The 14,471-nt window shown below is 37.6% G+C and overlaps 1 protein-coding gene across 1 annotated transcript in view; it reads right to left on the bottom strand.

Moving 5' to 3' along the window:
- Positions 1 to 14,471, bottom strand: part of LOC111579966 (kelch domain-containing protein 8B) — a 269,839-nt gene that overhangs the window by 58,094 nt on the left and 197,274 nt on the right. Inside the window, exon 4 of the mRNA XM_023287512.3 lies at positions 5,723 to 5,947. Coding sequence (XP_023143280.2) covers positions 5,723 to 5,947 — 225 coding nt within the window. The remainder of the gene's footprint in view (positions 1 to 5,722; positions 5,948 to 14,471) is intronic.

Below are 14,471 nucleotides of genomic sequence, written 5' to 3'. Positions count from 1 at the left end.
TGGATGGATGGATGGATGGATGGATGACTCAAATGGATGGATGGATGGATGGATGGATGACTCATAAATACATGGATGGATGGATGGATGGATGGATGGATGTTGGATGACTCAAAAATGCATGGATGGATGGATGGATGGATGGATGACTCACAAATGCATGGACGGATGGATGGATGGATAGATGGATGGATGGATGGATGATGGATGGATGGATGACTCATAAATGCATGGATGGATGGATGGATGGATGGATGGAAGGGTGGATAAATCATAGATAGATAGATAGATAGATAGATAGATAGATAGATAGACAGACAGACAGACAGACAGACAGACAGACAGACAGACAGATAGATAGACAGACAGATAGATGAAGTCTGTGATGAACAGATATATCCCATTCGTCTTGCCTCCTATAATCTTTATCATATTTTGTAACATCTGTATTGAGCACAGCAGGTTTAAATTCCATAGTTTTTTTTCAACAAACTTTACAAAACTCACCTAACTGACAGCTACCACATCGGACACACAGATCTAAACAATAATATCGACGTTATTTACAGTATTACTTCTCAATAGTTCACACAAGATCAGTTTCTGACTCCTTACCTTTAACTTCCAAGTGCAAAACTTCATATTTTAATTTCTCAGGTGTAATATTGCAGTTCAATGTGGAATATTCCGTTAGAATTTGCAACATTTTGATTGCATGAGCAATATTTTATTTTAATTTCAGCAAATTCTTCAGGTGCAATATTTCATTATTGTGTGATGTCACTTATTGCTCCAGTACATATATTTGCCACAATTACTTTATAGCCTTATTCTAGTTTACTTATTACTGTATCAGATTTATACATTATTACTTTTTGATTTTTGTAGGCCCTGATTTTCTTGCATTATGTCATCTGGTACAAGAATTTCCTTTGGGATTAATAAAGTCGGTGATTTTTCTGTTTCTCACCTGATTAGTAAAACTCATCTCAGTACTCAGACCCTCCTGGGGATGGCGTTGTGTTTAAAGGTGATGAAAGCAGTGAATACGACGGTCAGGACCGACTCTGTAATGTATTCTCTCTGATCATATCCCATATCTGAGAGCATCAGGTTCCTCTGGAGAGGAAATTGCAGCAGACTTCACTGATTTGTGAAAGGAGAGGACAGAATGTTAAGTTGGTAAATAAAAGAAAAGAACATTTGACGGATTAGTCAGAGCTCAGATCAGTTGTGAAAGACCTTGGAAATGGATTACTGTCTGCTCTGCGTCCAAAACACTGACAATCTTGGCTTCGGTTTATTTGCCTTCTCACCATGTGTTCCTCGATTTTTCTTCAAGTCCAAACTTGCTGTTTCTTTGCCTTCTGCAACTCTTAAATGTCACCGGAATCGAATCACGACTCGTTGCGGAGGGCTTTGAGCTGTGGCCATCTATTTATCCATCCATCTACAGCGGTAAATCATCACAGTTGGAGTGAGGATATTTTCAGACGTTGCCTAGCTGCATCGAACAGCATTCATGCTCCGGGGGGACTGAAATAAACTCAGTCTGTGAAGCTACTTTAGATTAAATGTGCACTTAGACAGCCTTTCAGCGAAGCATGCTAAAATAGACAGAAGCTGTTCAGCGAATCAATGCTCACCTTAAAGTGTGCACTCAGTTTAGCTTCATGCCCACACGCTAAAACACATGTAGGCCCCAATTAAATTCAAATCATCAGTCGATTTTCATGTAACTACTTGTGCTCTTTGTGTTTTCGTGAAATCTAGTGAACTTCAAATCACCACAGGAGGCTATTGATTGCTTATTCTACTAATAGAAGTAAGAAAATAATGGAGAAAAGGGTTTAATCTGAGTGAATTATTTTACCCTAACTGCTGCAGGACGAATCACAGAGACAGAAAACGATAATCCAATCAGCAGACGTGCACATAATCAACAGCGTACCTGCAGCGTCCACGTACCTGTGGACTCAGCAGCTGCTGGTGTCAATTGAAATTTCTGGTTCTGCACAGCGAGACGTTGGACCCTCTTTAGATCTGCATCATGTTCACAGTGTGACCACCTGAAAATACTCTGTTTTCTGTAAATGAAGCTACAGAAGCTCGACAAAGGCTCCTCAGCAACAGTACCTCCAACACAGCAGCCGTCCAAGAGTTTCTCAGTGGCCTTGTTCTAGTCCTGCGACTTTATCTGTTTTCACATCAATTCAGACATCTGTGCACGGTGAAGGAACACAACTATTCGACTACAGAATGAGCTAAATCAGGTTTACAGTCACCGGCTTCATCCTTTAAGGTTCCCGCACACCGTAAGAAAACCCTTACATTAGCGTCTAAAAATCTTTGCCGACATGCCAGACGGTGTAGTACAATGAAGTACTAGAGCTGGAGAATAACGAAGTACAGCTACTCAACTACAATACTGAAGCAACAGCTCTGAGATACTTGTGATTGTTTTCCATTTTTTGCCACTTCCTGTTGCTTCTCCTCAAGGAAGTAGCATAGATTGTACTGCACTGCTTTTACCTGACAGCTATTCAATCCTTCCTCTTTACTTTGAGGATTCGTCTTCTAGTAAACACATTACGAAGATATAAACTACAATCGATTGTTGCTGCATAACAACTGCTTTGGATAGTTGAGGTTCATAATGCATCTGTTCTTTAACTAACTGTGTTCATGCAGGACTTTAACTTTTAACGGAAAAGCTTCAAGGGCATAAGTGCTTCTTCTACTGTGATCGATACTTTAAATGATGCTGTGAATCTAGAAAAGTGCTAACCAGAGGAAGACGAGGAAGTTTCAAACATAAGATCTACAGGTCGAAATCACCAATTCAAAGATAAAACCGATTTTTGATCTTACACCATGATGATCAAGGTTTGGTCAGGACTGAACACAAAAAATACTTTTTTCTACCTTAACGAAGAGTTTAGCACATCAAAATCTACTCCAGTGCTTTGAGGAGTGCTCTATATGTTATAAAAAGTTGCATGAAGCATTTTGTGTGTCGAAACAGAGCTGTGCACCTGTAGCACCTTTACAAAAATACCTATATTTTTTGTGTATTTTGGGTCACTTTAGGAAAAGTGATCAGATGTCAGGCTAAAAGAGCGATGTTTAGGGTGTTTGTTGCTGCTGCCAAATGTCAAAACGGGTCAGATTTAACCCCAAATGTTAAAGTAGTCTGCATGAACGGGAGGATAAAAATACCTTTCTGAGGTGTTGTCATAGTTACAGTAATAACCTCTTTGTAATGGAATGATTGTGGTTGTGGTTAAAAGAGACAAGAGAAACATAATGCCATCTCCTGTGTTAAAGTCCAGCATCTATCTTTTCCATCCTCCTTTTTCTGCAGATTTTCTGCAACATATCACTCTAGAAAACTATAAAAGGCACAACTCCTACAATCACTCAATCGTTTATCAGCTGCATGTAAAAGTATGTCAAGTCTGGACATTTGTTGAAGCGACTAATGCTGTTGTTAAGGTTTCAGAACAGTTTGTCTTTGGTTCTTCATGGTTAGAGCTTCTTTGCACCGTCTGTAGATTTAAAGCAAAACAAGATGTTGAGTTTTCATTTTGTGAAACTTTACGTTTGTACAATCTGGATGAGTTGCTGCAGACTAAAGTTCCCAGGCAACCGTCAGATGTTGCTGGTGAATAAATGCAGACGTGATAATTGAGACACTTCAGATTTTAATTGTATATATTTTAGACTTTTGAATTGTTCCATTTCATGTAGCGCTGTCACCCCCCCCCCTTTTTTGTTTAAGAGTACTTTTTAAAAATCTATGACAACCAAAGATTTCACCATGTTTCTGTCACGATTGCGAGAAAAATATCAAGGGTGAAAAGCTTGTGATGACAGTGTTTTAATCATCATCTGTCACAGCCGAAAGAATGGCAAATTTAAAAAAAATCTTCTGCTTTATGTGCAGAAGACAATCAAATCAAACAGTCTTTTTAATGTTGAATTGAAACCATAAGCTCACAGATAAATAACAACAACAGATGTGCTTTGAAGGAAAAATATAATTTTGTCAATAAAGATGACCTCAGTGTTACTTCAGTTGTTTGGCCAACAAGGTTTCATAAAAGCTGAACCATAATAATCCTTAAATTTACCTAAAATCTAAAGAAAAAAGCAGGATGTGGTTCTCTTCTACATCAAAATGATGATTTTTGACTCAAAAAATGTATCAAATGTCTCATATTGTGGATAAAAGACATAATTAAAGCCTAATACACTATATGAGCAATGTTCTGTCTTCATGATGCTTAAAATGGGATTAGAAACTGATGTTGTGATGCTTGTAAAGTGCAAAATAATAATGTGCTCCAATTGAAGCTTATCAGAGCTCAAAACCATCCTGTTTTTAATGTAATGAGTCATTCTGACGGATTTACTGCAGCTTTAAAGAAGCTAAATCAGGAGACAGTTTGAAGGTTTGATTTGGTTCAGTTTTCTCACATTTAAAGCCCTGAAGTTGGACCTTTAACTTCGTTATAAACTGGTTGAGAATCTGCAGCAGCATCATCATCAGTGCTGATGAGATCTGAGTCTACAAATGTAAAATAGCATCATGTCTGTGTCGGATTATGAGAACAGAACAGATTGTGTTCAAACAGCTCCAGGTTGTAATCAACAAACCCAAACAATAGTTCTTTTAGGATGCATTCATGGGAGCTTTTATCTTGTTTATCCACAGGATTCACTCTGAACAGGAAACTACTGATATCAGGAAGTCAGTTCACATCGTCAACAGTGTCAGCAGAATTCAATCAAAAAAGTACAAGGAAAGGTTACATGCAATTACCTAAAATAAATGTGATAATTGGTATAATAATACATGAACCAAAGCCCATATTCACCCTAAAAAATATGTCATAATGAATAAATGTGACTTTGAATAATCACTATAAAGACAAACGCACAATAATTCTATATACCTGTTATTTATACCCTGTCAGATCAGATTCTGTTGAAATGTTGTTGGGAGGAAGATAAAATATCTGAGACACCTTCTAAATAATACAGTCCAATCCATCCGTCCGTCCGTCCGTCCGTCTGTCCGTCCATCCATTCATCCATCCATCCATCCATCCATCCATCCATCCATCCATCCATCTTTCAAAGATGACTTAAAAGGATAATTTCCCATCTTAGCAGTTTGTTTTGAGCACCGACTCTTATTTTCTACAGTTTGCAAGCTCACTGTGCAGTCACACGTTTTGCCTTTCATGTGATGTCAGAAAACAATGTGCATCACACATTCTCCTGCAGACTCAGACAGGTAAAATGTACAACAAAAGATGTCAAACATTCCACTAGTGGATCTAGAACTGCACCAGCCATGAAATAAAACCCAAAACTGAGCTTATATTAAATCAGCTCAAATAAAAGAAATCATAAACTTAGACAAGAAAAAGATACTTAACTGTATTTGTAATCATCTTCAACTCTAACACCACAAAACAAATACAGAAAAAACATCTCAGTGGACTGATAATAAACCCCAAAAATGCCATGACTAACATATAGTAACTAGCAATTACTGCGCTAAAGAATATACTTGAGGAAATACTGCTAGGAATTAAAAATAATTCAAACAGAGTCGGTCATGAAGGCTCAGACATCTGTTTTTCTGACAGAGTGAAGCATCCCAAGGTACTAAAGATGTTTGAAAGTCGTAGCTTCATGATCCAACTCTTACCTTGGTCCAGGTCGTACTCCTCCATGGTGCTGACGAAGTGAGGCCTGGAGTAGAAGTTGTGGGGCCCCGGCTGCTGGAGGCCCCCCAGGCTGAAGAGGCTCCTCTCGTTGGTGGTGCAGCAGGAGAAGGCCCTCCGGCTGGGGATGCAGGGGTAGCGGGTCCAGCTCTTCATCTCCAGGTCCAAGGACTCCAGCGCCGTCACCGGCATCTTCCCCTGACGGCCACCTGGAGGAGGTGAACATATCGGAGCTTTAATGTGAAACTCTACAGAAACAGGACGCTGTAATCCCTCCTCTGTTATCAGAAAGACGAGGGATAAACCTTCTCATAGCTGAAATGGAACATTAGCATGTACATGACATAAAGAGCCAAGGGCAAACACAGCTTCACCATGACATCGTCCTTATTTCCATCCCCCCGTTTCATTGCTTTTTAATCCCTCTGCTCCCAGTTTTCTCAGGCACACCGACGCTGGGAAACATTGCATTTGCTTCATGGCAACAGGAAGCTCCCCCAGGAGGCCAAGCAGTTGTTTACTTCCGCAAATCATGACTTAACCTTGTAAAATGCCACTACAAGGGGAAAGTAAAGCGTCGAGAGGCAGTGTGAGGATCTGAACAGTGGAGGAGAGCAGCACTGGACGGAGGGAAACTGAAAAAACAAGACATCTTAATGCACAAAACTCACTTTTCTATCGTTCTGGAGACTAAACTATGATTCTCATTTCAGAGTTTTCCACGTTTCTTGTTTTTCTATTAAAATTCACTCTGTTCTATCCTGACAACGAGCTGATTGAGTTCATTTCTTTCTGCAAGAAACTGTTTAAAAAATGTATTTTATTTATTTATTTATTTTTGAGTTTCTTGAAACCTGCATTGTTTAATTTTTATTTTGGAATAATGTAAAACAATGCTCACAAATACTGCATGTACTGTCATTTGCATAAAATAAAATAAAAATTAATTTATCAAGAATTAGATGGAAATTTATTAATTTTCAGTGTTTGTGTGTTTGAATCTGCTCAGTGAAACAAAAAAATAAAATGAACTGAAAATATTTTTATTGCAGTTTACTTTTTTATTTATCTTGAATCTAACCCTAACCCTCATGCATCAGAATGTAAGAATCTGACAAAGACTGTCATTAAAAAATAAATACAATTTAAAGTAAATCGGCTATCACTATTTATATGGAGAAAAATTACCCTTTTTTATTGTTTTCAGAAAAAAAAATCTGTGAAATAAAGCAAACAACCTGCCATTTAAAGGCTTAAATTCCTGAAAATTTATGAATATTACTGGTTTTGAAAAAAATAATCCATCTCAGTGAAAAAAAAATTCTTGAAAAATAATATTAATGTAAAATACAATTATTGCTGCTTTTTTGTTTGTTTTGTGGAGGACATTTTTGCTTTAAATTCTCAAATGTGAGTTATTTTGTTTGTTCTTGACACTTCAAACAAAAAACAATCTTTCAGAATCTGACAATAAAAATAGATAAATAAAAAATGAATGAATTAATTAATCAAATTCAGTTTTTTATATCATACTCAGGTATTAGAATCATACTTTGACAATTAAAAATAAACAAATTCAGCTACCACCAGTTATTTGGAGAATAATTACACTTTTAAAATTTTTTTCATTAAAAACTGTGAAATTATGTAAGCAAACTGCCATTTAAAGGCTTAAATTCCTGAAAACAAATGAATATTAGTGGTTCGAAAAAAAAATCTATCTCAGTGAATAAAATTCTTGAGAAACAATATTAATATAAAATACATTTATTGACTTTTTTTTGAGGAGGACATTTTTGCTTTAAGGTCTCAAAGGTAACTTTTTTGTTTGTTTTTGACGCTGCACACAGAAAAACATAATCCTTCAGAACCATAGTCTGATTATTATAAATAAGTAAATAAATAAATAAATAAATAAATAAATAAATTCAGTTATCTCTAAATATTTGGAGAATAATTACTCTTTAAAAAAATCTTTAAAAACTGTATCAAAAAACTAATTATACAAACAAACTGTCATTTAAAGGCTTAAATTCCTGAAAATTAATGAATGTTGTTGATTAGAAAAAATCTATTTCAGTGAAAAGATATCCTGAAAAATAATAATAAAATAAATGGATAAATAAATTAAATTCCACAGAGCACTTTGGGAGGGTGAGTAAAGACAAAAAGAAGACGAACAACGGAGACAGAAACTGTGCTGAGCGGTGAAACGGGGAGGAGATGCAGGATGTGGAGGAGTGAAGAAGAAGAACGTGGACGAGGGTCAGCTGGTGTGGGCCGGACGGCGAGGAGATCGATAGCAGCAGCGAGACGAAGAGTGGAAGCGAGTGGGAAGCTTCAGGTGTGAGAGAAACAAAGGAGCTGAAAGATGAGCTGAATGCAGGAGAAGATTCAGTTTAAAAAGCACAGATTCAGAGCGAATCTGCATCTGAAGTCATCTGTGTAATAAAAAACAGAGAAAAACTAAATGCTGAAGAAGAGGAAGTCAATGCATATATTCTGAGCTGTGTGCTCTTTAAGTAAACACATTTCTGCTTATTAATCCAACCGTAAAATTAGTCTGGTTGGTTTTTTCTTTCCTGATGGTGCTATTCCAGCCCCCATGCACACTAAATCCTCCACATTCTGCCTCCGAACTACTTTAAAACCAAAGAAACCAATCAGTTTTGAAATGAAACGAGCTTTTCTTGTTCAATGCTTGTTTTGTTTCCACTGCAGATCCAGTGCATCCAAGGTCAGCAGCAGGATTGTGTGTTTTCTAATTCAGTTTTCAGAAGCCTTCATACTCTATTTTATTACTCTGTCAAGGAATGTGGCAGAGTTATGTAACAATCATTGTTGGTTTGTCCGTCTGTCTGTCTGTTATTTTTTCTCTGCAAAAACTGGTTAAACATTTCCATAACTGACACTGTTGGCTGAGTTGTTCTGCATTTACTTGAGCTTTTCCCACGTTGGTTCTGACAGCTGCCAACAGTTGGACGCCTCCCAGAAACGTCCAAGAACCAAAGCAGACAAACTGCTGTGTAATGGTCTGTGTTCCGACACGGACTAATGCTCATGTTTACAATATTTCATCAGCTCTCCCTGTGAGGCTGCAGATGTTGGACTAAGATAATGGCTGGTATAAATACTGGAGACTGGATGTACATAAGTTTAATAATAACAAGAAAAGCACTCAGAGAGTGCAGTACTCCGCCAAGGCTGTTCATTCCCCCGTATAGCATTGTCAGAAATGTAGCATTTGTTTATTAGTTATTGATGATCTGAAATCACAGCAACATAGAATGTGTCCATTTAATATAAATGTACCCACAACCTAAATGACCTTGCACTGAGCACAGGTGTGTGTTATGCATGTGTACAGCATGATACTTAATCATGTGACCTAAATATGTAGTGGGCGGCGAGAATTGATGGGACTCAGAAACACCCCCACAATTTAATCAACTGTTCCTTGTATCATTTCCAACAGATAAGTAATAATAAGTCCTCAGTGGTGGATTTATAGTAGAATCACAATCATGTGATCATCAGCAGGCAGCTCATGTAGTGTTCACTTGTTGTCATAGTTACAGTGACATTGTGCCCCTATCTCAAAATGACACAGAAATCTTTAACAAATCTATGGATCCAGACTATAAGCTGCATCACTGCCAAAATCTAATCACTTGATCCTTGTGTCATTTCTGACCTTCCCTGAAAATTTCATCCAAATCCATTAGTTCATTTTTGAGTAATGTTGCTAACAGACAGACAGACAGACAGACAGATGGACAAATGTACGGCAATCTGGTGAAAATGTAAACAAAGCCATTACATGCATCATGATAGAGATCAGTTCTTCGGAAAAGTCATGAATACCAACGACTTTCATGCATGCATGAGTCATTTTACAAGAAGATAACAGAATATGTTGCACTGTTTTTGCAACTTCATTATATCTAATTTAACTTCCATGGAGATGGCTTTCCTTTTCTTCAAAGCGCCGCCATCAGAAGAGTCTGACTTATGCTTGGGAGACACAATGAAGGGCATAAAGTTAGCAAATGTAGCACAATCCAAGGTGGTGTACAACCAGCGAATGTAAACAAAGTTGTCTTATAGCGCCACATTACAACGTATTCATCCACTCTGCTCGCCAACTAGTTCCACATAACCAGTTCAAATGTAACGATGAAACGCTGTAGGTCGAGGATGTCGTAAACCGAGGACCCCCTGTATTGGTTATTTGAGTTACTGTTGCCTTTCTGTCATCTTCAACCAGTCTGCGATTCTCCTCTGACCTCTGACATCAACAAGACATTTTGGTCCACAGCTCACTGGATAGTTTCTCTTTTTGGGATCATTCTCTGTAAACCCTAGAGATGGTTGGGTGTGAAAATCCCAGTAGGTCAGCAGTTTGTGAAATACTCAGACCAGTCCGTCTGGCACCAACAACCATGCCACGTTCAAAGTCATTTAAATCCCCATTCTGATGCTCAGTTCGAACTCCAGCAGGTGGTCTTGACCACGTCTGCATGAATAAATGCATTGAGTTGCTGCCATGTGATTGGCTGGTTAACTATTTGTGTTAACAAGCAACTGAACAGGTGTACCTAATAACCTAATTCTTTTAGGTTCTTTTTGTATCTTTACAGCTGCAGACGTCCCACATTCCCTTATGCAAAAACATGCAAAAGATGCTCCAGCGCTGCCTGTTTACCCTCACATGTCTTTGATCATCTCTGACTCGCCGACAGACCGCTCATGTACCGCTGCAACATCTTTGATTCACATTGAGTTTGCATAGAGACACACAAGACTCTGAGAGCAGCATGAAGCCTGATGAGTTACGTCATCTGGTAGGATGACAGGGAACACAGAATTTAAATCAAAGGGGGTTCTGGGGGATGCAGCACAAATGTACAAGTTAGACTTAAGAGATACTGCAGATAAACTGGGGTCACATTCACTCAGAAAATGACCTGGGTGTGCATTTATGAAAGAAAATGGATGAAAATCACATTATTCTCTTTGCATATCATTCATAAGACTGAGCATAATGTGGTATAATGTGATTAAAGTGGTGTTGGGGCTGCACTTTAGCCCAGCCATCGCTCTCAGTCCAGGCTTCATTAGCTCCAGGATGAATTAGCTCGCCGGCCTGCAGAGAAGTTATGGATGTTTTATTTTTCAGGCTCTTTTCACGCTATCATTTCGTTTTAATCTATTACAGAGTTGGGTCCGGAAAATAAATCTATTTTCTCTTTCAGTGACTCCACTGATAATGCTCACGTATGGCAGTTAAAGCTGCTGCACAATCACCCCGCCGCTGTCAGGAACTAAGCCGAAGCTGCACACAGCTCTGAACAACAATTTCAGCTGACACTTTAAAAAATTTTTTTTTTATCTTTGTAATGTCGGAGTCTGAGAGATATTCACTTTGCGGTGCGGTGAAATCAGAAAAAACAGCACTGAAAACTCACAGGTAAGACGTGACAGCTGTGATTGCAAATCAGAAGTGCAACAATTTAATTGTGGTGCGCTAAAAATCAAAAGTTTAGAACCAAACATCTATACGGGTCTCTGTATAACTCTTAAAGCTAGTTTAATACCTGTACAGATATTCTGTTCAACGCAAGTCGATTTTCACCGTAAGTCGGAACCTCCAGATGGCCACCAAGACACCTATGACTCCTCTTCAGCGGTTGAGATGGGAGAGACAGTGCCTTTTGGCTGGGTTTCTTCATCAGTCAAAGATTTATGGGTTTGTTTGTCGAAAGTAATGTCCGTGATAAACTTTACTACTTCACTGCCCACTTTATAGTGAAGCAATAACTTCAATCACTTCCTGGACTCTCTACTGGTTGCCTGGTAACTGCTCAGAGTCAAGCTATTTTAACTTCATATGTAACTTTCTAGAAACAAATGCAACATTTCCAACATATAGAGTGGATATATTAGCTTTAATTAACCATCTATATGAAATTCATGGAGTATGTGTGTGTCTGTTCTTTGTATATCTCAACATCTGTACATCTGACCCACTTCAAACTAGGCAGGTGGAATAAAGGGTATCAAAGGAAGTGCAGTGTCAAGTTTGAAGCATATCAAATAAGCAGTGACTGTTTTGTGGTCTTTTTTGAACACCTCAGAATGACTTTTTTTTTAAACTTCCTTTAGGTGGAGCCCCTGTTGCATCGGCAAAATGATCAAAGGCGAGAGTATGATGTAACAGATCAAAAGCAAGATTGTGGAGGGAATTTCTGTCTGTGTTTTTACCACATCTGTCAGTACGAATCAGATGTAACTGCTGGATCTGTACCAGTGATTACAAATTGGTGTGAGGTCAATTTTTCAGCCACAAAGAGACCGACTGCAAAGCAACTTGAAGCGCAAGAGATGGATCAATGCAAACTGAAGCAAAACTACTGGAGAGAAGACTTAAAAAGATCACTTTTTCTTTATGGATTCTCTTTTCTGAGCTGAAATGTTTTACAAAGCCATCCCGTTTATCCAAAGTGAAAGTGAAAGTGATCGAAAAAGTTTGGCTGTCTCGGCTCTACATTACAACTTACATGGAAGTATCCTCATCTTTCTGAAAAACATTGAAAGTTTCTGACAGCTGAGATGATGCTTTTCTGACAATTATCAGACAGGTATATCGGATCCACTGGATTGTAGAACATTAGATATTTTAACGTCATTAAAATGCCAAAGTCGAGTCGTTGCAGAAATAATGACTGGGAATCTAAACTGAACTGTGCTGGAAGTGCAAAGACAGCAGCGGTATAAATATTAATGTGGTATCGCTGCTTAGTCACAGATGCAGCTGCTGAAACTGTACATTATGCATTTTATTCCTAAAATATCAGCGCCTGCCAGGTTTTCTGCAGTGACAGGCTCTGAATATTATTACACCTTAAAGTACAGGTTGGATGTCGTGGATTTACTTCCTGGTGCTTGTATATCTACTGTTTTCATGTGTAAATGTATAAATAATACTGCTTCAACGTTGAGCTGCAGACCTTAATGGAGTTGTGGTTTGCATTATGATAAACTTGAATCCTGTGGAGTTTTTTTTCCTGTGTTGGCCTCAGTGCTCTATTGAGACGTCAGATAAATGAACATCATCTCCATCCAGCTGCTGAACCTCCTGTTGTGTCCTCTAGCTCTTTATCTTTACCTATTTGAACAGGTTTTCTAGTTCTGAGCGTCTCTAGTGATTTTTTTTGTCGCTCCACCTCCTTTTAATTCAATCAAGCACATTCAAAAAACTATGAAACCAAATTGGTGTCAAAATGATGAGACAAAATTTCCTGAAAGCAAATTATTCTAACAGCTGTGAAGACTATTAGTCTTTTACAAGTTTCATAATACATCCTTCGCAGGATCACAGGATTTTAGTTTGATGCTTAAGAAGCTCATTTCAGAATTGGAGGACATTTAGTCTTCAAAATTTTTGAAAAATAACCCTTTTCTTGCACAGTTTTCTGCTACAGATCCATCAATCAAAAATGACACAAAAACGACACAAAATGACAAAAAAAAAACACAAAAATGGCACAAAAAGACGCAAAAATTATACAATTTTCACACATTTCTGCTCCATATTCATCAATAACATGTAATAAACTATCAAAGGCTTGATTGGCTCAGCTTTCACATCAATGGTAGCATTTTTATTCCATGTTTTCTGTGTTGTTTGCTAACCCTACTCTAATCACAGTAACAGGGTTGCTAATCCATGCTAATGTGATCTTTTTCTCAGCAGTAGAAGCTAGATATTTAGCTAGCTGTTACTGCTGACCAAGAGGACAAACTGACTGATGGAAAACAGTCAAAAGAATTAGTCTGATCCTGATAATTGTATAACAGGGTTGCATGATTTAGAGTGAGACATTTATCTGTTATAAAAATGAGCAACAATTTGTGAATTTGGAGCTCATAGCAGGTAACAGTGGTGGACGTTTGTTCTTTTTTCAACTCCTCCTAATCCAAAAAATCCAAGTCTTGTCATTCCTTCATCTAAATACAAAATTCAACTAAGACTTTGTACAATTTTAGGATATTTTTTTTGGTCACATTTTCCTGCTTGGAAGAGATAAACTGAAAAAACTGGGTAAGAAAAAGAGCCAAACTGTAGTCATGATCATCTTTTCATCAATTTTTGGAAGTAGAAGTATTGTGGTGCTGGTGGTTAAATACTTTATTTAATTAAAAACTGACATTTCCACTGTGTAAAAATACTGTAGCAGTCCTGCAGTCAACACATTACCAACAAAATGCACTTTAACCCTCTAAATCTTGCAGATGTTTCACTCCTGTTGCACTTACTGCAGGTTGATGCTAAAATTCTTATGCTTTTATTTGTATTTTACTCAATCATTCAAAAAAAATCCCACAATTACAAGATAATATTTCATTTTATATTATTCTATTATTTATGCATCAAATTTGAAGCCTTTAAACTCAACTTAAGTCGCTTTTTCCACTGATTCCTGCCCTAAATGTGAACCTCATATATTTACAGTATCTCTGTGTTTGTGTTGTCATACATTTTAGGGTTTTGTGTGTTTGAGACTTTGGATCTTTTGCAAAAAGTTGCATCAGCCATAAATTAGGGCAAAAAGAAACAGCTCAGTCTGAGACTTCTGTGGCTCTCAGTGACATTTACTTCACTATTTATCACACAAATGGGAAACATTTTGACCTAAGCTTGTATGATTTATTTTAATTTATTTTATTTTA

The sequence above is a fragment of the Amphiprion ocellaris genome, chromosome 8, assembly GCF_022539595.1.
Source record: "Amphiprion ocellaris isolate individual 3 ecotype Okinawa chromosome 8, ASM2253959v1, whole genome shotgun sequence".
Lineage (NCBI taxonomy): Eukaryota > Metazoa > Chordata > Actinopteri > Pomacentridae > Amphiprion > Amphiprion ocellaris.
Note: the sequence above shows the minus strand (reverse complement) of the source record. Positions and strands in the feature narration are given on the sequence as shown.